This window comes from Petaurus breviceps, unplaced genomic scaffold (genome assembly GCF_028583685.1).
Source record: "Petaurus breviceps papuanus isolate PSGF00001 unplaced genomic scaffold, PetGlider_PUasm1.0 229, whole genome shotgun sequence".
Lineage (NCBI taxonomy): Eukaryota > Metazoa > Chordata > Mammalia > Diprotodontia > Petauridae > Petaurus > Petaurus breviceps.
Window position 1 is genome coordinate 5,968,087 of NW_027185903.1, and position 25,950 is coordinate 5,994,036.

Sequence of the window (25,950 nt, forward strand, 5' to 3'; positions counted from 1 at the left end):
ACCTGAATTCATTCCTCAATGATTAACCTACTTCCACCTGTTGCACTCATCTATCCCAGCGATTCTGAACTCTGGGTTGCTATTGTTCAGCTTTCTCTGTTCCCCACTGACTGTTACCTTATTCCTATATCCTCAACCACCCACTCTAAAGTCACCCACCACTTCCACTGTATGCTCTGGAATGCCTGCTCCATAAGTAAAAATCTAGATTTCATAGTAAACCTTTCCCTTTCTCAGTCACACCATCTTCTTGTACTCCGACCTGATGACACAGTTTCCCTGGATACCCTTTCCAGTGCTGCTCACACCTTTACTCTTGATTGGTTACTGGTCATAATGGGATTAGAGCCCCAAGGTGGGGTTATTCTTTGCTCCTCATTTCCACTTCCAGGTTCTCTTTCTACCACCATGACTCAGTAATCTCTCCTCCTTTGAGAATCATTCAATACATATTTCTCACCCAATCAGGATTCTGGTAGCTGTTGTCTATAGATCTCTAAGACATTCTGCTTCCTTCTTCAATGAATTCAATACCTAGCTCAGCATCTCTTTATGTGTCTGTTTCTCTGTCTCTCCCTTCCTACCCTTCTCCCCATACACATGTATGTACATACATATGTACACATACATTACATATACATAAATATGTGTATATACATTATATGTGTGTATACTCTGTCAAACACTCTGAACTGCTAATTCAACTCACTCCTTTCCCATTATCTACCCCCTCTACCCCCACAACAGCTAGACATAGAGATGGTCAATCTTATCATGATCCATAAGTGTCCATCCAAATTCGTGAATTCTGAAATTCCTTTATCTGGTCATAGTTCTACCTCTCTGATTTACAATTCCAAACACTGTTCTTTCTCATCACTAAGGCCTCCAAATCCTTCACATCTCAGTACTTTCACCCATTTCATATTTACATTCTCTTCCCTTCCTTATCTTGACTTCTTGATGAATCAGTTCAACCTTTCACTATCTTCTTTCCTTGAGTTCTTTGTCCTTTTATCCTATAAAGATTTAGGCCTGCCAAATCCAACCTTGGATTATTCTCACCATCCTTTGTCTTTGATTCTTCTCAGATACTTTGAAGGGAGGCAGGGATCAGAAAACTGTGTTGACTGGATCCACTATAAATTTGTTTTAGATAATCTGAAAGGGGCCCTCAAAACTGCAAGATAAACCTTTTACACATCCCTAATCTCACTATCTCACTCACCACAATGACTTTTCCAAATCTTTTCATCCCTCCTCAAGCCTCCCAAAAAGTTCACACCTTCATCATCCTCTGAATTTGGAACTCCCACCTTGTATATCAAATCAGTTGTCCAGTCTGTAATCTCTACCTTTGTAATAGGTCTTGTATACACTCTCTTCTCTCCTTTGATGCTAAAATGACCTTGGTGAAGACCTCACAGCTAAGAGGCTTGCCTCATAGTTCACTGAAAGGAAAAAAACAACAACATACTGAGGCCCGTTTCTGATAGTCCCTCTGCTCTTCTCCCCTGTTCCTCATCTCACATCCTTCCGAGATCTTCTGCCACTATCTCCTCCTTCACCCCTGTATTACATGAAGAGATGGCCCTTCGCCTTGCCAAGGTAAACCCCTCTACGTACATAAGGGATTCCATTTCATCTCAGTTTCCAGAATACCCTATTATTTCTACTCTCACTGATCTTCAATCCCTTGGCTTCTTCTGTATTATCCACAAACACAACCATGTCTTCCCTGTCATTGAAAAGTCCACCCATCCCAGCTAGCCATCATGCTAAACTGTATCTCTCCCACCATTTGTGGTTAACTCCTGATCATAGATAATAGGTGCCTTAATTTCCTTTCCTTTCACTCTTTGCAGTCTATCTTCCAACCTCATCATTCAACTAAAACTTCTTTCTCCAAAATTGCTAATAATCTTTTACTAAAGATTATTAAAATATAAAAAAAAACCTTGGTGTAGATCCTCATTACTTTATGCCTGGATTGAGAGGATGGAGGTGCCTTTTACAGTAAAAGGGAAGTTTGAAAGGGGAAGATTTTGGTCAATTTGAATTAACCTTGCCCCCAAGTAGATCGATCTGAGGCCCAGCTTTGGGTCTCTGGCAAGGGACTTTGAACCCCCATGCCTACTGGATTTTATCTTCCAATGACTGGTTTGTTTTTTTAACTTTTTGTGGGATTGCTTCTATCTGGAGGTATTTGAATATGTTTTTATTACAAAGATTTGAGCTTACTTTTGGACATGTTAAGTTTAAAATGTCAACAAGACATCCAGTTTCATGTGTCTAATAGGCATTTGGAGCTGGGATACTGGAAGTAAGGGAAAAGAGTAGGGTTGAATAAAGAGATTGGAGAATCAGCTACAAAGAGATAATTGAATCTATGTGGGTTTGATGGAGTCTAAACACTGCCCCCAGACCTAATATCTCAACATCCTCATATAAGTCACTGCCTCGCTAGAACAGCAGGGGTGTCCATGAACTTATACCTCATTAGAATAGCAGGTGTGTCAACCATATCCATCTAGTTTTAGACAAGATCACAATAGTCAGCCCATCTACCAGTCTTAGACAGGACCACAATAGCCAGCCAATCAGAAGCAGCACCAACAGGACATAAGGCAGGATGTCTGACTACTAAATCACAGCCTAAATGGATGCCTGTGCAGTAATAGCAAGGAACTGTCATAAGGTGAATTTATGTTGTAGAGAGGTTTATTATAATATCATTATCATACATTAATGCCTTCCCCCCCCCCACAATGGGATTTTCTGTATGCATTCTGGGTAACCACATGTGCACTTCCAACAAGGCTGGGACCCTTCCCCATATCAATAAACCACTTAATATTCATATATTCTGTAATGATGTAGTTGCATCTTTTGCTGTATAAAAATCCCTGTCTTGCTCTGTTAAACTGTTGGTTCCTTTTTGGAGCCTAGCCTATTTTCTTCAAGGTATAATTCTCTCTCTCTCTCTTTTTTTTTTTTTGGAGGGGGGAAGGCAGGACAATTAGGGTTAAATGACTTGCCCAAGGTCACATGGCTAGTTTTTTTGTTAAGTGTCTGAGGCCATATTTGAACTCGGTTCTTCCTGACTCCAGGGATGGTGCTCTATTCACTGTGCCACCTAGCTGCCCCTATAATTCTCAATAAATACCTTTGGTTGGGTTGGAGATGGTCTGAGTCTGTGAATTCTTTTGAGATGACCCCACAACACACCATGAAACCTCAACAAGTTCATGAGGTCTCCACGTGAAGTAGTATGGAAGAAGAGAAAAGAGTTTAGGACAGAGTCATGTGGGACATCCACAATTAATGGCACAACCATGATGAAGATCAAACAAAAGAGACTGAGAAAGGGATGTGGAGGAGTGAATTAACCTCCATAAGTTGGACAAATCACTTCTCCCTGCTTAACTTTCATTTTCTTTAAAGTTTATTTACATAGCAGTTCTCCATTTATTTAATTTTACTCTTGACTTTCATACCCCTCTATTAAATCAAACTTAATCTGGTATATTGGGCTAAGATATTGATGGAAATGGGGAGGCTTGTGTTGGCACGCATACATGTGCACAAGCGCATGCACATACACACACGCATATGAGACACCAATAGGGCTATTGTGAGCAAAGAAATTATAGTGCAAAACTGGGTCAATTTGAGTAACCTTGCCTCCAGGTAGATCGATCTGAGGCCCAGCTGCGGGCCTCTGGCAAGGCACTTTGAACCTCCATGCCTGCTGACTTTTATCTTCCAGTGACTGGTTTTTTGTTTTGTTTTGTTTTTTAACTTTTTTTGTGGAATTGCTTCTATCTGTAGGCATTTGAACATATTTTTTATCACAAAGACTGTTTATTTGAACCTCCAGGCACTGAGTGACCTATTACATTAGATATGGAACCATGACAGGGACACATGGTTAAAAATTAAACAAAACAAAACTTATCATAGATCTAGAATTTTTTTAAAACCTGGGAGATTATGATTGGTGGTCAATTGTTCATAAACTCAGGCAAGGTTAAATTTTGCTGATCTAATCCTCCAGAAATAGAAGCCAGGAGTTGACTGACACTGAATAGATTTTGCCCAAGTATCCAACTTGGCCTCTCAACAATGTCTCACCCCCTCCTGATGCTTTCATACACATTTTAATCTAAGAATGAATAACTGCTTTCAAGGATACCATGTTATAGGATATACTTAAGCTCTTAAATTTTGTATTCTCAAAGTAAAATGTACATTTCTAACTTTCAAGGAATTATTTAAAATTTTTTTTTTAGTTTTCAACATTCACTTTTATAAGATTTTGAGTTCTAAATTTTCCCACCTTCTTTCCCTCCCCCTTCCCCAAGGTGGCATGCAATCTGATATAAGCTATACATGTGCATGCAATCATGTTAAACATATTTCCACATTAGTCAGGTTGTAAAGAAGAATCAGAACCAAAGCGGGAAACCACAAGAAAGAAAAAACAAAAAGAAGAAATAAAGAAAATAGTATGCTTCCATCTATATTCAGACTCCATAATGTGGGCAGCATTTTCCATCATGAGTCTTTTGGAACTGTCTTAGATCATTGCATTGCTGAGAAGAGCTAAGTCTATCAAAGTTGGTCATCGTACAGTGTTGCTATTACTGTTACTGTGTACAATGTTCTCCTGGTTCTGCTCAACTTCACTCAATATCAGTTCATAAAAGTTTTTCTAGGCTTTTATGAAATCAGCCTGTTCATAATTTCTTATGGAACAATAGTATTCCATTAATATACCACAACTTGTTCAGCCATTCCCCAATTGAAGGGCATCCCCTCAAGTTCCAATTCTTGGCCACCACAAAAAGATCTGCTACAAATATTTTTGTATATGTGGGTTCTTTTCCCATTTTTATGATCTCTTTGGAATACATACCTAGAAGTGGTATTGCTGGATCAAAGGTATGCACAGTTTTATAGCCCTTTGGGCATAGTTCCAAATTACTCTCCAGAATGGTTGGATCAGTTCACAACTCCACCAACAATGCATTAGTGTTCCATTTTTCCTACATCTGCTCCAACACATCATTTTCAAGGAATTATTCTAATGTTTGGACCAATATAGAGTAACAATACAGGGCATCTAGGTGGTACAGTGGATAGAATGTCAGGTCTGGAGTAAGAAAGATTCATCTTCCTAAGTTCAAATCTGACCTCAGACACTTACTAGCTGTGACCCTGGGCAATTCGCTTAACACTGTCGGCCTTAGTTCCTCATCTGTAAAATGAACTGGAGAAGGAAATGGCAAATCATTCTTGTATCTTTGTCAAGAAAACTCCACATGGGAGCAAAACTGAAATCTACTGAACAACAACAAAGAATAACAATGGCTCCCAGTGTTGGACCAGGGGACCATATTAATGTAAACTGCAAGGTCTATGTTAACTGTTCACTTGATTTCCACTGTTTCATATCTTTGCATGATGTGCTTTACCTTGGATCTCCATTCTTATGTCACATTAGTACTGGATTCCTTCCATGAGTTTTGATTAAGATTTTACGTTTACCTGCACTGTAATGTGTGCTCCATTCCCTGCTGTGATTAACTCATAATGCTTATGGTTCAAAAGGCTCTCATCAACTATTCTCTGAGTATTCCATCCTAGGGTCATGGGTCCTGAACCACATTAAGGTTTTTCTTGTTTGATGATGCCTCTAATAACACCTCTAACACTGCATATATCCTAGGTTTAGGAGCTATTGAGACACCAGAATAGATAAGAAATTACCTTTTTTCTCTTGTAGATGTACTCTGCTCAATAAAACAATCAATCTGAACTGTTAGTGAATCAACCAATAAGCATTTATTAAGTATTTACTATGTGCTAGACACTGTGTTAAGCAGTAGGGATACAAAGGTAAAAAAATAAAACAATTGCCCATGGGGAGCTTACATTCTAGTGGAGAAAACAGATAAAGAACTAGGTACACCTAAAATATTATACAGCTTATAGAAGACAATTTTGTGGCATATGCCTTGGCTTAATTCCAAACATAAGAGCTTACCTATTGCTTCAATTGATAAACTGATGCTGTCAGACTATTGTACTACTCTCTGCACCTGCATATACCTATTTCTTTGCACCCTTAAATTCCTTGGAAAACATCTTAATAAAATCATTCATAACTTCCTATAATCTTACTGTATTTCTAATTCTCAAAGATGTTACTTGATTTTAAATGGTAAAGATAGTAATAAAGATAATGGACTTGTGATTTAAATACCATAGTTATGAAATAATGGTTTGAAAACATTGATTAAGTTTCAGAGAAATTATTTTCCACCTTCAACATCCATACTCTGCATTCACATCACAAAAGCTTTCTGTCAGAAAGAGTACATCTGAAATGGTTGAAATCTTTATGCTTCTACTGTTAACACCCACCAGAATTTAGAACAATTATGGTTTTATGCAATAAAAGTGCAAAGATTATCTTGTAAGGAAGTTTTTAGCTCAGATTTTTTCCCTTCCACAATGATCCTTTTCTGTTATATATTGAAAGTTCCATCCTAAAAAGTAACAGTCTTACTTTACTTTTTGTTGTATGCAGCAGAGTCAAGAAAATAATGGAAGCAAAGGATGGATTTGATGGTAGTCTGTTTGGGGGGAGTTAACACATAGGGAGCTATTGTCTTATTTCTTTCCTTTTGCTTCTTTTTTTTTAAGTGATACCTTGTGCTTCTTAATGGTGAAGAAATGATTGAAGGGACAAAAATGAATGGGTGCCAGAAAAATAAGATTATTTTTTTAAAACACATTTTAATTTCAAAAGCAATCAAAATTAGTGTCACTAACATTCCCTTATGAGCATTTGTACAAATCTGACACCTAAAATCTTATTGATATTAAAAAAAATCATTCCTTTATTGCTTTGTCAATATGCTTCTCAGTTTATGGTTCTTACCTTGTCTTCTACAACTCTCTTTTCCCTACTTTTTTTCCTTCTCTTTCTCCTTGTATTCATTTCCTTTCTAGTGGTTAGTGCGCCCCCCCCCACCACTGTGTATTTATTGGTAGATAGGCTGTATTTATGTATCTGTAAACCCGTTGTACTCTGTGCATGTACACGTATACATACACACACACACACACACACACACACGCACACACACACCCAAGTCAAAAGGTAAGCTCCTTTAGGGTAAATCTTATCTCACTGTTATATGTGTATTCCCAGAAATTAAAATAGTGTTTGGCATATAGCAAGTGCTTAATAAATGCTTACCGATTGAGAGTTCCTTAGAAAGGAAGGACAGCCTTTAGTGTGATTCTCTCAAAATATGCTTCATGGTCCCTTAGTGACTTAAAAGAGTGAATCCATGAAATACTTCAGTCATGCAATCAGACAGCAATGAACACTAAATTTAGATTTAGAAGCCCTAAATTAAAATCCCCAATCTGAGATTGATTAGCAATGTGACCACGCGCAAGATACCTCAACTCTCAGCTCAGATATTAACAACTGTACTAGTCTAGACAACAGCTCTCTCACAGGGTTGTTTTAAAGTTTAATTAAGATCTTTAATGGCAAATTCTATCTGTAAATATTACAATAAGTCATCATGGGGCAGTGAGTAAAATGTTTGTTTTGCTAATAAAAGATGTTTGAACAGTCACTTAAGATCTAACTCTCTGTTTTCTCATCTGTGAAATGGTACCTATAAAATCTACCTCATTAAATTTTTGCAATTCTCAAGTGAGAAGCTTTGAAAGTCTTAAGAACTCTGATCAACGCAATGACAAATCATGATTCCATAGGACTGATGGACAGGCTTCCCATCTCTTAACCCAGAAGTGATGGATTCAAGTTGTAGAATGAAACAAAAATTTTTGGACATAACTGATATGGCGATTTGTTTTGTTTGACTATGCATATTTGTTCCAAGAATTTTTTCTTTTCAAATGGGAGAGAGTAGGATTGAAAGTAAATATTTATTAATTGAAAAGTAAAATTCAAAAACAAAAAGAAAAATTATGCAAAAATGCTTTGCAAACAGTAAAGTGCTATATAAATTTCTATTTGTGTAAGAAGTCTGTTAGGTGCTGAAAGGAGCATAAACTTCAATTTTAAAAGAGATTTAAAGAGATTATAGTCTATATTAGAGGAGACTGATATGTACACGAAGTAATTATAACCAAGGTAGACTACGGTAAGTACATGAGAGGTAAAAACAAAATGCTACAAGAGATTAGAGGTGGGAGAAATTGTTTCTACCTAAGAAGACTCAGGACAGACTATCAGGACAGACAGGTTGCATTTAAATGGAGTCTCAGTAGGATTTCAACAGGAAAACTTGACAGAATGGCATTTCAGGAACAGGGACCAACATAAGCTAGGAAATAGCTATAGGAAAGCAAAAAAGAGAACTCGAAGAGTAGCAATTGTTGCATCTTGAAAGGAGGATATATAAGGGAGAAGAATGGAAGATAAACCTAGAATAGAAAATAAGGCTAGAATAGACCACCCTAATTACCTCCATCTAAGAATTATTTAAGCATAGGAGAGAATAAAGGCCTTTGAACTAGTAACTGGCAAATCAGCCCACCATAGTTCCAATAAGTTCTAAAAATGTCTTGTTCTCAGAGAAAAATGAAGAATTTTACTTATTGAATGAGTGTAATGTAATACACAGTCTATATTTGGGATTCCTATGACAATTTTAGTGCAACTTATGGGCCCCTTCTAAGACTGATGGTTTAAATGTATAAAAATAAATACATAGGAAAAGGAAACCAAAGGTTAGTGAAGATCTTATACATATATATGCATATATATGTGTGTGTGTATATATATGCATATACATATACACATTGTATATATATATATTTCCCATCCAAGGTCACAGACCCCCTGAAATCCATACATGAGGGCCCAAGGAACCCAGGTTAAGATCCCTTGGCCTATATAATAATGTGACTATATTTTAAAATACAAAAATAGCACATCATCTATATAAATAAGTGCTCTGTCATCCAAAGCGATGAATGTGAAACACAATTATTACAATGTTACTTTTGCTCAAAAATATTCTTTTAACTTATTTTCAGAGTTATTAGTGGGGTTTTTTTGTTTCTTTAATGGTAGCAAAACTATCTTTTGAGAATAAAGATGATTTTTAGAAACTTCAAAAAGTTATCCAAAGTCAAGTCTGATAATCGAACTGAGCAATTTAGTTTTAGATTTTTTAAAAAATAAATTATAACTACAAAGTAATAAAACTGCTTCCATGGTTAGCTCATAAATCAATTCCTTAGCTGATTGCAAAAGTTAAAAATAAAAATCTTAAGCAAATTGTAGCATTACTGGGATAAATCCCAAGAGGAGGACTTTAAAGGCCAAGCCTCATTTGGATAAGTTCTTTTATATCTTTTAACTGTTTATGTTGTAATAACCCCATATTTTATCATTATACTTTAGATACTTCCAGATGGAATCACAGTTCCATAGTTATTAAAAGTATCATAACTTTACAATTATTATAATTATAAACCCTAAATGACACTAAGGAAAATAATTTAACTTCATTAAAATAACTTAGAGAATAGCAGTTAAAAAGCAGATAACATTTTTGAGACTTTGATACTATTATGATACATATTTAAATGTTTTTGTTTAAAAAGATTTATTGCTACTGTGAACACAGAAGTTTAATATTTTATTAAATCATATATCTAACTGGAAAATAAAAAAAATTGCCAAGAGTAAAAATTGTTTAATGACTTGGATCAGACTTACAACAGCATTTTTCAAAGGAACCATCCTTGAAGTCTATAAAATACGTATTTCATAGATAGCATAATGGAGAAAATAAATATTTGAGTTAGTCATTTATTAAATCTAATAATTCATAGTTTTAATTATTGTTCTATCCATCAATGTGATGGATAACCTTGATCAGTTATATCCTGAAATAGTGTCTCTGAAAATGATGTTTCTGAAGCCTGTGAGAAACTTCATAAATTCTGGGGATTTTTCTTCAGATTAATCCAAATGTAAAGCAGTAGGAATATGATTATTAAAATCCATAAGTGGAAAGATTTGACATAGACCAAATTCTAATTCTCTTGAGAACTAAATTCCTTTTTTTCTTTTTCTTTTTTTTTTCTTTTTGGAGTGGGGAAGGTAGGGCAATTGGAGTTAAGTGACTTGCCCAAGGTCACACGGATAGTTTTTTTTTAAGCTTGCTCTTGCTTTTATTCATTCATTCATTCATTCATCCATTTATTTATTTATTTGCTTTTTGGGGGGAGGGCAATTGGGGTTGAGTGATTTGCCCAAGGTCACATGGCTAGTTTTTGTGTTAAGTGTCTGAGCCCGGATTTGAACTCAGGACCTCCTAACTCCAGGGCCAGTGCTTTATTCACTGTGCTACCCAGATGTCCCAAAACTAAATTCTTTAAAACCTTTCAGTGAATATATAGGATTTTCTCACTAGAAGGTGAGTAGGAACGGTTGAGGATTTCCAATGGTCCTTCTGTGGCTGTAATCAGGACCAAAGGTGGCTATCATGAGCAGGCAACTGGAGAACTGTGATTCCATCTGGAAGTATCTAAAGTATAATGATAAAATATGGGGTTATTACAACATAAACAATATTTTCAATATAACATTTAACATAGTTGAAATTGAATTTAAAGAATGTTCACTGGTGAAAAAGAGGAAAAATGTATTCTCCACACTTATAGATAACAAATAAAAATAATTCCACACTTGAAAGCATTTCAGAAATAAGTCAATTGTAGAAAAATGGACCAAATTTCTTGAAAACAGGTGGTGACAGAAGTTTTTTTTTTTTATTGGAGGCAGCAGAATCTGGTTTAATCTGTGATTATGGGTCAATTATAGGAAACTCTATAATGAAGTAAGTCAGTAATTCTTCGGTAATTTTTAGTTATAGAAAGCTGCCTAGGGTTTTGATTTGTTTAAGTGACTTATCCAAGGTCACACAACCATTATGTATCAGAAACTGAAATTGAACCCAGGGGTTTTGTTGCCTCTCATTCATCTCTCAGTTCACTATGCCACATTACCTCTATCTAGAGGCAGATTTTTTTTAATCAAATTCGTTATTATTAACTTCTAGTTCACATCATTCATTTCCGCAAGATTTTGAGTTACAAATTTTCTCCCCGTTTTCTTCTTTTTCTCTTTTTTTAGTTTACATCATTCATTTCCACAAAATGTTGAGTTACAAATTTTCTCCCCAATTTTCCCTACCCACCACCCCAAAACAACTTGCCCACTGAATATCCCCTCCCCCAATCCATTCTCTCCCATATCTTCTCCCATTCCCGCTTTGACTTTCCAGTAGGGCATGGTGGATCTCTATGCCCCAGTGCCTGTATATCTCATTTCCTAGTTACATGTACAATATTAATAATAAAATATGTATATGTTTAATCATTTGATTTTAAAACATTAGATTCCAGATTCTTTCCCTTCCTCCTTTCTCACCCACCTTCACTGGAAAGACAAGCAATTCAATATAGGTTGTACATGAGTAGCTATGCAAAACATTTGCATAGTGGATATATTGTGGAAGACTGACTATTTCCCTTTATCCTATCCCACCCCCTACTTGTTCTATTCTCTACTTTGATCCTTTCCCTTTTCAAAAGTGGGTGCTTTCAACTTCCCTCCTCCCAGCCTGCCCTTCCTTCCATTATTCGCCCCTTTTTTCCCCTTTACTCTCCTGTAGGGTGAGATACCTTATTTAGTGTGTATGTCATTCCCTCCCTAAGCCAAATTCAATGAGAATAAGGTCGACTCATTCCTTTTTTGCCTTTCTGTTCTTCCCTTCCATTGTAACAATTTTCCCTTGTCTCTTCTATATGAGATAATTTACCCCATTTGGTCTCTCCCCATCTCCTCTTATTATATTCTTCTCTCACCTACTATTTTTACCTTTTAAGTATCATCCCTTCCTATTCAATTGGTCCTGTGCTCTCTGTCTATGTATACCTGTAGACATATATACACACATTCACAAATGTATTCATATGCCCATATACCCTCCTATATAGACATATATGTATATATACATATATACACATATACACACACATATACATTTCTATTCCCTTCAGCTATTCTTATACTGAGAAAAGTTTCATAAGTTCCAATTATTGTTTTTCCATGTAGGAATACAAGTAGTTCAGCTCTGATAAGTTACTTATGATTTCTTTTCCCTGCTTACCTTCTCAAGCTTCTCTTGCTTCTTGTATCTGAATGTCAAATTTTCTATTCAACTTTGGTTTTTTCATCAAGAATGCTTGAAAGTCCTCTGTTCCACTGAATGACCATATTTTCCCCTGGAACATGATACTCAGTTTTGCTGGATAGGTGATTGATTCTTGGATTTAATCCCAGCTCCTTTGCACTCCGGAATATCATATTCCAAGCCCTTCAATCCCTCAATGTGGATGCTGCCAGGTCCTGAGTTATCCTGATTGTGTTTCCACAATACTGAAATTGTTTCTTCCTGGATGTTTGTAATATTTTCTCCTTGATCTGGGAATTCTGGAACCTGGCTATAATATTCCTAGGAGTTTTCTTTTGGGGATCTTTTTCAGGAGGTTTTTGGTGGACTCTTTCAACCTCTATTTTGCCCTCTGGTTCTAAAACATCATGGCAATTTTCCTTGAGAATTTTTTGAAGGATGATTTCTAGTTTCTTTTTTTGATCATGGCTTTCAGGTAGTCCAATAATTTTTAAATTATCTCTCCTGGATCTATTTTCCAGGTCAGTGGTTTTTCCAATGAGATATTTCACATTGCCTTCTATTTTTTCATTTGTTTGGATCTGTTTAATAGTATCTTGATTTCTCATAAAGTCACTAGCTTCCATTTTCTCCAATCTAATTCTGAAGGAATGATTCTCTTCAGTGAGCTTTTGAGGTTCTTTTTCCATCTGGAAAATTCGGCTTTTTAAGGCATTCTTTTCCTCATTGCCTTTTTGAGCCTCTTTGGCCACCTGAGTTAGTGTATTTTTTAAGGTGTTATTTTCTTCAGTCTGGTTGTTGACTCTCATTTCATAATTTTCTTGCATGATTCTCATTTCTCTTCCCAGTTTTTCCTCCACTTCTCTTATTTGATTTTCAAAATCCTTCTTAAGGTCCTCTATGGCCTGTAAGCAGCTTATTCTTTTGTTGGAAGCTTTTGGTGCAGGAGTTCTGACTTCATTGTCTTCCTCCTGTTCCATGCTTTTATCCTGTTTGCCCCAAAATATGAGTGTAAAGTTGGATTGCTCTGTGTGCTTTGCTTCCTTTGCCTGTTCATGTTGCCCCTCAATTGCTTGACTTTTGGGGTTTTTGCCACAGTGGAATTCTGCGACCAGAAATGGGATCTTTATCCCAAACTCTGGGGTTTTCACAGCTGCCAAAGATATTAGTTGGGTACCCTCTCTGAAGCTTCCCCACACTCTGGCAAGCTGGTCATGCACCCCAGGACCTCCACCCTAGACAGCAATCCAGATCCAAGCAGGTTAAAGCAAGAGTGATTACACCTCAGACTTGTTGCTTGGTCCCCCTATACTCTGCAGGCCAGGAGCTGAAGCTGCCACATGGTGAAGTGGTACCTTAGCCACTTCTTGCCCCGGGGGCAAAGGTCAGATAGCACTCCAAATTCCCAGGTCCCAAAGTCCACACTGCACTGACCTCTCATTTTGTCCTTGGCATCTATGGGTTTGATAATTCTGGAAACCACCACAGCTACTGGTGATCTGAAGTTCCTCCACCCCGTGTTTGGTCAGGGCCACCCTGGGGCTAAAACCTCTGGCTCAAGCAGGGCTGGGGTTGTCTCCTAGAGCGCTGCACTGGCCGCTTGCTGCCGGCCTGCTGGGCTGTCCTCAGCAGAAAGTTAGCTTCTCTGTGTCATTTTCTGGGTTCTATAGCTCCAAAGTTTGTTCAGAGTCACCTTTTACATGAATTGCAGGGGGTGGGAGCCAGAACTGCGCGGAGGTCCTGTTTCTACTTTGCCATCTTGAGCCAGTTTTCTGAGGCAGATGTTTTTTAAAAAATGGATACAAGAATTGATTAAAATTAATAACTTATTGATCTTAATTCCACAGAAAGATATACCTCAATTGTGGCCACTAGATAGAGTGCCAAGCATGGAATTAGGAAGAATTGTCTTCCTGAGGTCAATCTGGTCTTAGACACTAATTTTGTGATTCTGGGCAAGTTCTTTAACCCTCTCTGCCTCAATTTCCTAATTTGTAAAATAACCTGGAAAAGGAAATAGCAAACCACTCCAGTATCTTTGCCAAGAAAACCTCCAATGGGATCATGAAGGGTGTTCCTTTCATGACTGAAAAATGACTAAACAAAAAGAAGAAATAAACAGTGATTTCTGCTTCTCAGTAAAGGTGTTCCTGATTGTAAATAGCATCTAAGTTTGTATACAATGAATCTCATAAACAGATCTAGGTTGAGTTTATTTTTAAGGAAACAAATAGGATTTTCAAAAATATAGGCTAATCTTAAATAATGGCACTATTCTTTGCATCTCTATGCTCTTCTCTGCCATAAATACATGAAAACCCTCATGTGTGTCTATGTGTGTGCATGTGCGTGTATGACATAAAGTAGAAAAATCAAGAAATAAGCTTTTGGCAAAGTAAAGTTTTAAATGGAAAATTACCTGAAAATGGAAAGTGTAATCTATAATTTGTGTACCAACAATATGTATGTCAATATATGAGTAGCCTTGGTGAGGGGGAGGAGCCAATATGGCAGAGTAAAAGCAGGAAACTGCTTAAGCTCTCTCACCAACCAGCTCCAATACCTGTAAAATATGACTCTAAACAAATTTTAGAGCTACATAACCCACAAAGTCACAGAGAGAAAAAATTTCCCACTGAAGAAAGCCTGGCAGGCTGACAGAAAGGGTCTATTGCATCTGGCAGGGAACCAAGCGCAGTCCTGTGTGAGCTGCATGGGCCCAGAACTGAGACAACCCTGACCAATGGCCCAGATCAGCCAGAGCAAACTTCAGGAGAATGAATCACTAGTAGCTGTGGTGGTTTCCAGACTTCTCAAATCACAAATGCCAAAGAGAAAGTAAAAGGTCAGTGGTGAACACTGTTGATCCAGGGTAAGAGAAGAGCATGATCAGGTCCCTGCCCCCAGGGCAATAGGTGGTGGAGGCCACCTGGCTGCCTCCAGAGATCCTGGCATGCAGATTGTAGGGGGACCAAGCGACCATTCAGAGGGTAATCACTCTTGCTTTGACCTGCTTGCATCTGGGTCACAATCTTGGCTGGTAGTTGTGGGGTGAGGAACACCAGGGCTGGTAGTTGTGGGGTGAGGAACACCAGAATACCAGAGTTTGTGGTGGCTATAGGAGGACACCCTCCTCATAGCTCTGAGAATAGTTCTGACAACATTTGTGAAAACTCCAGCAATTTGGGACACAGCTCTCTCTCTCTAGAAGCAGATTTCTTCCATGGCAAAGAGCTCAAAAGTCAAGTAATTGGCTGCCAACATGAGCAAACAAAGGAAGCACAAACAGTCCATAGAACCCTTTTTGGGGCACTAAAGGATCAAAACATGGAACCAGAAGAAGACAAAAAAGTCAAAACTCCTGCATCAAAAGCTTCCAAGAAAAATATGAACTGATTACAGACCATGGAGGATCTCAAGAAGGATTTTGAAAATCAAGTAAGAGAAGTGGAGGAAAAATTGGGAAGAGAAATGAGAATGATGCAAGAAAATTATGAAAAGAGAGTCAACAGCCTGACTGAAGAAAATAACACCTTAAAAAACAGACTAACTCAAATGGCAAAAGAATCCCAAAAAGCCAATGAGGAGAACAATGCCTTAAAAAGTCAAGTTGCCCAGATGGAAAAGGAATTTCAAAAACTCACTGAAGAGAATAATTCCTTCAAAGTTAGACTGGAGAAAATGGAAGCTAATGACTTTATGGGAAATCAAGATACTATTAAACAGATCCAAACAAATGAAAAAATAGAAGGCAATGTGAAATATCTCATTGGAAAAACCAATGACCTTGAAAATAGGTCCAGGAGACATAACTTTAAAATTATTGGACTACCTGAAAGCCATGATCATTAAAAAGAGCCTAGAAGTCATCCTTCAAGAAATTCTCAAGGAAAATTGCCCTGATATTCTAGAACCAGAGGGCAACATAAAAATGGAAAGAATTCATCAATCACCTCTTGGAAAAAGATCCCACCAAAAAACTCCTAGGAATATTATAGCCAAATTCCAGAGTTCACATGTCAAGGACAAAATATTACAAGCAGCCAGGAAGAAACAATTTGAGTATTGTGGAAACACAATTAGGATAACACAGTATCTGACAGCTTCTACATTGAGGGATCAAAGGGGTTGGAATATGATATTCCAGAGGTCAAGGGAGCTAGAACCAAGAATCACCTACCCAGCAAAACTGAGTATAATGCTTCAGGGGAAAATATGGTCATTCAATGAAATAGAGGACTTTCAAGTATTCTTGTTGAAAAAACCAGAGCTGAACAGAAAATCTGACTTTCAAATACAAGAAGCAAGAGAAGCATGAGAAGGTAAACAGGAAAAAGAAATCATAAGGAACTTTAAGTTGAACTATTTACATTCCTACATGGAAAAACAATAATTGTAACTCATGAGACTTTTCTCAGTATGAGGGTAGTTGAAGAGAATATATATGTATATATATATATATACATATATATGTATGTTTAAGAGGGTGTATGTGTGTATATGTACACACACACACACACACACATATATATATATATAGACAGAGGACAAAGGATCAGTTGAATATGAAGGGATGATATCTAAAAAATAAAATTAAGAGGTGAGAGAGGAATATAATGGGAGAAAGAGATAGGGAGGAAAGAATAGGGTAAATTATCTCATATAAAAGAGCCAAGAGAAAACTTACAATGGAAGGGAAGAACAGGAAGGTGAAAGGGAATAGGTCAGTCTTACTCTCATTGAATTTGGCTTAAGGAGGGAATAACAAGCATACTCAATTGGGTGTCTTACCCTACAGGAAAGTAGGGGGAAAAGGGATAAGAGGGGGGATGATAGAAGGGAGGACAGATTGGAGAGAGGGTAGTTAGAAGCACACACTTTTGAAAAGAGACAGGGTCAAAGTAGAAAACAGAAGAAGTGGGGGGGCAGGATAGGATGGAGGGAAATGTAGTTAGTCTTTCACAATATAACTTCTATGGAAACATTTTGCATAACTACACATGTACAACTTATATTCAATTGCTTGTCTTCCCAGCAGGGGTGAGTGAGGAGGGAAGAAGGGAAAGAATCTGGAAAGTTTTAAAAACAAATGTTAAAAAAATTGTTTTTTACATGCAACTGGGAAATAAGATATACAGGCACTGGGGTATAGAAATCTATCTTGCTCTACTAGAAGGTTGTGGGAGGGATGGGGGAGGATATAAGAGAGAGCAGATTGGGGGAAGGGGTATTCAGTAGGTTCACTATCTTGGGGTGAGGGGTAGAGGAAAGATGGGGAAAAATTTGTAACTCAAAATCTTGTGGAAATGAATGTTAAAAACTAAAAATAAATAAATGCATAAAAGATTAAAAATTTTAATTAAACAAAAAAGATACAATTAGCCTTTGGAAAAATCCTAGCAGATACTGTGTTTTGGGGTATGGTAGAATGGAAATCAACTTACCTGCCCGACCTGTAGTGATTTTAAGCATATCATCATCTTCATCACAACTATCACAGCTTAATAATTGGATGACTGCTTCTGACTCAGTTTCAATTTCATTTACATCTAGTTCCTGCTTATAAAAGGTTCTTAGTGCAACAAGACGGTGATGTATTGCTGCATACAGACATCCAACATCTTTGGCACTTGCCTGCACAAAAAAAAGGGAAATTGATAATAGTCATAAGCTAGTATTTTTAAACAAATTTCATATGTCTAGGAGTTCTTTTTAAAGAATTTTCCATCCTCCTTATTAATATGATTTACTTGGCTTGGGTTACTTGAAGGAAAAGTGCCTATGTAGCATAAATCTAGTAGAGTATGAAGATAATAATCACTTTCCCCCTTCAAATGCTGAAAAACACCCCACATTGAATTAAATTCCATTCTATAATGGATGTAATGGCACATGCACATAGATAATAACATTGAAAAAGCAAAGTTGAGTGATTTTAAAGACATTTTATTTGAATTTAGAATTGATTCTATAGAATTTAGTTCTATAGATGAGTGTAGGACTTTTCATATTGGAAAAGGAAGCTATGCTTGGACCCCATGCACACACTTACTGTCACCCTCAATTGCCACCACAGAGGTAAAAAAAAAAATTTTTAAGGGGGGGAAGCAAACAAATTAATAAAAAGCATTTTAAAATAGAATATTTCTTAAATCAATTTTAGAACATATTTTTTTTTGGTGATTTACAGACTCCACTCTGGAATCAAGGTAGCACATGGCCGTGGGCTAACTGATAAACACTGAGGCATTATCTCATTTGATTATGATAACAAGCCTATGATGCTGGCATAGCAGATATGATACTCATTTTGAAGATGAGGAAACTGTATCAGATCACACACTAAATGGCAAAAATAGGACTAGAATCTAGGCTTAAAAATTTTTCTAATTCAATTCTTTTGCCACAATTTGATGCTGTATTTTCTTCAATCTTTCTAAAGATCTTTGATTTTATCAGTATTAGTAAATCTATCATTTATGTAAATCAGAACATCTTATTAAGATAAGCCTTAGAAGTCTATCTTAATTAAATTTAATTAAATAAATATTTAAGTTTCCTATTCTGTGTAGTAAACCTGGATTGGGTACTATGGATATGGAGCTGTCAAAATGACATGACTGATTAGAATACACAAAATTTATAATACAAAATCAGAATATAATTGATCCTTTGAAGAAGTCAAAGTAAAAGGGAAAAGAGATTAGGGATAGATAAGTTCTAGCTTGGAGAATTTGGGAAAGTTTCATACAAAAGAAGTGGCACCTGATGAGAATCTTAAAAGAAGAGGATTCCAAAAGGCAGAGATATAGAACAGCTCCCCTTATGAGCCTACCTGCATAAAGAAAGGATAATTTGATTTCAGGAAATGGCTAATGGTACAGGGTGACCGAATCAGAGTGTGTGAAGGTTACTATAAAACAAGTCTGGAAAGATAGGTTGGAGCCAGATCTTTTTTTCTTTTTTTGAGGGGAGAAGGTAAGGCAATTGGAGTTAAGTGATTTGCCCAAGGTCACACAGCTAGTAAGTATCAAATGTCTGAGGCTTTTCACTACACCACCTAGTTGCCCCAACACTGGAGCCAGATCTTAGAGGGCTCTGCATTTCATTATAAATATTTATTCTATGTTGCTTGTTTGTAATGCTGGACAATGGGAAACTATTGAAGGTCTTTGGGCAGGGTAGTGACATGCTCAGACCTGAAGACTGGAAAGATTACTTTGGCACTAATATGAAGGATGGATTGGAGAGGACAGAACTAGAGGAAAGGAAACTAGTTAGGAGACTTTCAAAATGGTAAAGGCAAAAGGTAAAGGATGTGAGATATATTACCTTTCACCCAGCAATACCACTACTAAGTCTGTATCCCAAAGAGATCAATGAAAAGGGGAAAGGACCTATTTGTACAAAAATACTTATAACAGTTCTTTTTGTGGTGGCAAAGAATTAGAAATTGAGGGGATGCTTATCAATTGGGGAAGGGTTTAACAAGTTGTGCTATATGATTGTGATGGAATATGAGTGTGCTGTAAGAAATGAAGAGAGAGATTGTTTCAGAAAAACCTGGGAAGACTTTTATGAAATAATGCAAAGTGAAGAGAATCAGGAGAACATTGTACATAGTAACAGCAAAATTGTAAAAATGATTAATTGTGAAAGACTTAGCTTCTTTGATCAAGACAATGATTCGAGACAATTCAGGACTTATGATGAAAAATGTTATCCACCTTCAGAGAAAGAAATTATAAACTCTGAGTGCGAACTGAAGCATACTTTTTTTCACTTAATTTTTTTCTGTGTTTTCTTTTGCAACATGACTAATATGGAAATATGTTTTGCATTACTTCACATGTATAATCAATAGCAAATTGCTTGCCTTCTCAAGGAGGGAAGGGGGCACTTAATAAATGCAAATTGTTTCACTGACTTTCAAGGTTTAATATAGTTCACTGTAAAGTTGGTAATGCCATGAGCAGAGAGAGAAGTTAGAAGAGGAACACTTTGGAGGAAAGACAAGGCCAGTTTTGATTGTGTTGGATTTGAAGTGCTGCCGGATAACCAGTTAGCAATGTCAGTTGCCAAGTTTCTAACTTCCCAGTATCACTTCTACGTGTCCCCTTCTCTCCATTCATCTACCACTCTAGTTCAGGCCCTTATCACTGTTGCTTTTACTACTGCAATTACCTTCCTCTTGATATCTCTACCTCAACTCTCTCCCCATTTTAAACCATTATCAACACAGCCACCAAAATGATTTTCCTGGGGCAAAGTCAATGTGGCAGAGTTGAATGGAAGCATTTGTGCCTAGTTTGCCCAGCGCACCTCCTGCACAATTATCTAGAAAATGTGCCAGACCAAATTCTGATTGGGAAAGCCAAAAAAAGTTACAGTGAGTCATTTTTTCTAGTCCAGAGTAGCTTAGGGAAACCAACAGAAAAGTCTGCAGATATTGGTCATGGCACATGATTTCCAGTTCTTAAAGACAGAAATGGGGCTGAGACAAAGCATCAGAGAAGATAAAGACCCCAGGGGATCCCTTAACTAGGACTGGGCATAGGAACAGGTGCCAGCTGGTAGTTCTGTCACCCAGTTCATTTACCCTCAAAGAAAAATTCAAATTGAACACAAGCCCAAACAAGAACTTTTAAAAACATTGTTTAAAACAGTTTAAAAAGAGCAAAAAAAAACCAAAAACCCAAATGAGAACTGTAGAGGAAAAATGGGGAAAGAAATAAGAACTACAGAAGAAAGACCCAAAAAAGGGTATCAACAGCTTGGTAAAAAGAAGCATAAAACCTTATTTAAGAAAATAACTCCTTAAAAATTAGAATTGGCCAAATGGAAGCTAATGACTCCACAAGACATCAAGAAATAATAAAATAAAACAAAAAGACTGAAAAAGTGGAATAAAATGTGAAATAAAATAATTGATCTGGAAAACAGATTGAGGAGAGATAATTTAAGAATCCTCATACTAGGGGCGGCTAGGTGGCACAGTGAATAGAGCCCTGGCCTTGGAGTCAGGAGGACCTGAGTTCAAATCCAACCTCAGACACTTAACACTTTCTAGTCATGTGACCTTGGGCAAGTCACTTAACCCCTATTGCCTTGCCCTATCCCTCAAAAAAAGCAAATTTAAATTAAAAAATAAAAAAAGAATCACACTATTTAAAGCCATGAGCAAAAAAAATGGGGAAAAAAGATTTATGGACTCATATTCACACAATTCTTACTCTCTGAAGGCCCATCTCATGCTGAACAGGTGTTTTCTTCTCTCTTATGGAGACTACTTTGGACTTAAAGCATTGGTCAGATATCATATTGGTGTGAGGACATGAATGGGTGAGGACATGAAGAACAGTGGAGGAATGAAGGGGAAATGTTGAAAGACTCTCCTTCAATAAATATGTAATATGGAAATGTGTTTTGCATGACTACATGTGTATAACCTATGTCAAATTGCTTGCCTTCTCAATGGTGAGAGGGAGGGAGGGAATTTGGAACCCAAAATTTGAAAAAAGAAGGTTAAAATTGTTTTTACATATAATTAGGGGGTAAAATATTAAATTTTGAAAAATTAAGAATAAATATATAGCAGTGATTTTTGGATGGACTCATAATGCCTTTAATTTTTTTCAGTTAAGATGCAAGTACACTGCTAAAGTATAAGTTAGAAGTGACCTCAAAGCACTCACCTAGTTTTATCCCCATATTTTATTTTCTTCAAATGAAGAAAGTGAATCAAATATTAAATGACCTGCCCAAAATGACTCAGTGGTTTGGAATCCTAATCTTCTGCCTGATCCAGATCCAGGTCCAGGGTCCTTTTCACTATTTCACTGCTGCTAATCGATGATGCTGCTGTGCTTGTCCTTCATTTTCAGAAGAGGACCTCGGCATTGGGGAAATGATGACAAGACTTGCAACTGGCTTTGATTTGAGTGTGGAAGGGCTGTGCAAAGTCACCAGCCTCACTTTCTCCTCCAGAGTCATCTGGGCCCAGTGGCCTGATATCCATCAGGATGATTGGAGATGGCCCAGGATGCAATGGGAGACCCTGGCCCTTTTAGGCTAAGGCTTTTTCAGGTTCTCACTTAGAGTGAGGTAGCGCCCATTCAGTGAATAGGCCTCTTTAAGAAGTGAGTCAAGGGATGGCCCCTTTAATTAGAAAAAAGAAAAAAAATTAAGGTGGGAGGGGAAGACCCTCAGGTTTGCTGTTCCAAAGAGAAACAGTTACTGTGAATTGGGTTTAAGGGTGTGTGTGTGTGTCTTTAAAAATTTGAGAGTGTTTCAGCTGCTGACCTTATTAGTCAAATAACTTGACAAAAATGTGACAAGATCTAAATATTAATTCCTTAATAGCTACCAATATCCTAGGTAAAGAGTACCAGCAAAGATTGACAGCTATAATATTAGAATAAATTCTATGTCAGTGTTTGAATAGCACAGGTCTACTGTGTACTTTAAAAGTATAAAGTGTAGGGGAGGTTTGATGGCACAGTGAATAGAGCACTGGCCCTGGAGTCAGGAGGACCTGAGCTCAAATTCAGCCTCAAACACTTGACACTTAACTAGCTGTGTGACCTTGGGCAAGTCACTTAATCCTACCTGTCTTGCTTTACCCCCTCAAAAAAAATTAAAAGAAAAAAGCATAAAGAATGGTCTGAAATTCTAGTAACAGCTTTGGGGATGGGGCTGGAGGAGAGACACTAGAACTATGACTTCACAGATATACAAGAATGAGTGTGAGAAGATTCCTTCTATCAAAGCAGGTGGCACCTTATTCTTTGTTTTAAAGTCTTAGAGTAGACTAAGGACACTGAGTGAGTACTTGTGACGATCTCAGTGTCAGGAAATGGTCAAATGCAAGACTTTAACCCAGGTCTTCCTGACTTTGAAGCCACTTTATTCTTTCACTCTGGCCATTTTCTTCCCTGCCATTTACTGCCATTCTACCTTCCAAAGTGGACCTGGCAGACACATGCCTGACATGGGCTAAGTCACTTAACTTGGTAAGGTGAAGCCTTTTCTTCACCCTTGCCATTTTTCCACCCCCCTCTCCCTTCCAACTTTTTGCTCTGAAAACTGTAACAAAATCAACATGACCATTGCCCCTTGAAAGGGCATGACAATCCACTGCACTAATGTTCAACTCACCATTTTGGGGACTTTTCAGACCATAACTCCATACTTTGCCTCTACTTTCCTAAAATGGATTATTTCCCATTAGAATATCAGCTCTTTGAATGCAAGGGCTATCTCATTTTTGTACTTACATTTTCCTAGTACTTAGCATATAATAAACATGATAAATAACTTATTTCATTCATTCATTTATTCTATCTCCTATGCTAATGCTATAATACTGACTCTCATTCACTTATTAAAAAGAATCAAGTCATTAGCTTACTGCAGTGGGCTAGATATATACCATAAGATAATTACATTTCTTAAAACAGAAAAAAAGCCCTCAAGCATCTTACCTGGATTAAAAATATTTTGATGGAACAATCATCTAAATCTGTGGCAGTGATGCGTAGATTTTTGTGACTTGCTCTTTGTATCTCCATTTGTGTCCAGAGTTTGCTGTTAAGTATCAGCTTTAGACTGCCTTGATTTCGCATAACTAAAACAGGAATGCATATGTGTTAAGGGCTATAGGAAAAAAAATTAATTCATCCATCTTCCTAGGATTTGCTATTATCTGAAGAACAGTAAATAGAAAAAGAATTTGTTCTTTTCATCTTGTGTACCCATTAAAATTTTTTTGATAAGGATTGAAGCTTTATTTTCAAATTAGATTTAGAGTTTATTTTATTTTAAGTTAAGAATTCAAGGCCATGAACTCAAAATAAAAGGGAAGGTGAGTACTTAGAGGGAATCACAAAATTCATAAGATCTGTAGCATTTTGTAGTATCTGAAGAATCCTGCTTTACTGTGGGAAGATACATAGGCCTGATAGTGCTTTTCTGTCCCCAAACCTTCTTAAACCAGGGCAAAGGACAAAAATCCCCCACCTCCGAATCAATGGGCAAACCTTGGTTATAATGATTTACTTGTTTGACCTCAGTTCCATTCCTTATCTTTTTCTTTGTACAAGGCTTTAGCCCTGAACCCTGAACCATGCTTCTATATGTGAATTCCTCTGATTTCCTGCTTGTATCCATGCTCTAGATGCTGCCTTTCTCAGACTAATACTCTGTGCTTTTCTCCATGTTTTCCTGAATGTCCTAGACTTGTTGATATAATAATCTCTCTAGGTCTTCTATTCATTGCAACTTGCATAGACCTCTTAATATTGACCCTGGCCCAACCACCTACTCCTAAACTTTATTTATGTCCTTCAATTGGGCCTGATGCCAAGGAATATGACTTAACTGATCTTTATTCCTTTTTCTATATAAACTGGCCCTTTGGCTATGATCTCTGCATGCTATATTTGCTGTTCTATCTGTCAACTTGGTTTCCAATTCTGGTTTCCCATGTCCTAAGTATATCTACAACCTGATATAATATAGAAACACCCTATAAATGGTAAAAAGTGGCCATCAAAGACAGAAAGTCTTATCACATATTGGAAAAGTAAAGTGGAGGGTTGGCAATTATCCATTGAACTCCAGCTGAGCATCTAAGCAACCAGGTCTAAGAAATAGACAATCAGATGAAGAAAATGTGAATCTGCTTTCTAAGAGGTAGAGCCTTAATATTACCATGGCCATTTGTTTTTCGTTTTGTTTTTGAGGCAATTGGGGTTAAGTGACTTGCCTAGGGTCACACATCTAGTAAGTATCTGAGGTCACATTTGAAGTCAGGTCCTCCCCACTCCAGGGCTGGTGTTCTTTCCACTTCGCCACCCAACTACTCCCATTTGATTTGAAATGTGTTGGGGTTTTTTTTGGGGGGTGGTCTCTGAATTATTTGGGTCATTTCTATAACATTTACACATACATTTATGTATAAGCAGCTAGGTGGCAGAAGGGATAGAATGTGAAGCCTGGAGTCAAGAAAACCAGAGTTCAAGTTTGACTTCAGACACGTACTAGTCATGGAATGGAATCCTGGGCAAGCTGCTTAACTTCTGTTTGCCTCAGTTTCCTCAACTGTAAAATGGGAATATTAACACTATCTCCTTCACAGGGTTGTTGTGAGAATCAAATGAGAATTTTTGTAAAGCACTTAGCACAGTCTCTGGCATGTAATAGGTGGTGTAGAAACACTTCTTCTATCCCATTTACTTCTCAAGAGAGCTAACTCACTATAACACATTGTGCTGTACATTTAGGGAAAATCTTACAATTATTATAATCATAACTAGGAATTCAGGTACCTGGGCGGATTCACTTGAGGGGAGAAGCTTAAGGTATGACACTTCCTGTGCTTGGCTAGGAAGATTGCAGATAGGAGTCAGAGGAGCTGAGAAGATTCAGAAGCTGTGAGGTCAGGGTGTTAGAAGGGGCAGAAGCTGGGGTGGAAAAAAACATTATGAGAGTTGTAGTTATCTGAGAGGAAGGAGAGATGTTTCACAGAGGATAACAAAATCAATCCAAACAGGACAGAGTGAGCTTTAGGAGTGGAAAGAAGGTGGTTGACCAGGAACGTTGGCCCAGGCAGGGTCTAAAAGTCTCTGTGGGAAGCAAGTAGTGTTACAGCTCCTCCTCCTGGCCCTGTCAGAGAGAGAGGCAG

General features: G+C 37.3%; 1 protein-coding gene across 2 annotated transcripts in view; it reads right to left on the reverse strand.

The window, feature by feature from the left end:
- Positions 1-9,651: 9,651 nt before the first annotated feature.
- Positions 9,652-25,950, reverse strand: part of RANBP3L (RAN binding protein 3 like) — a 68,842-nt gene continuing 52,543 nt past the window's right edge. For both annotated transcript variants that reach the window (XM_069096146.1, XM_069096145.1), the window contains 3 exons: positions 23,750-23,892; positions 17,711-17,900; positions 9,652-10,595 (listed from right to left, as the gene is read on the reverse strand). In XM_069096146.1, coding sequence (XP_068952247.1) covers positions 10,552-10,595; positions 17,711-17,900; positions 23,750-23,892 — 377 coding nt within the window. In that variant the 3' untranslated portion in view covers positions 9,652-10,551. The remainder of the gene's footprint in view (positions 10,596-17,710; positions 17,901-23,749; positions 23,893-25,950) is intronic.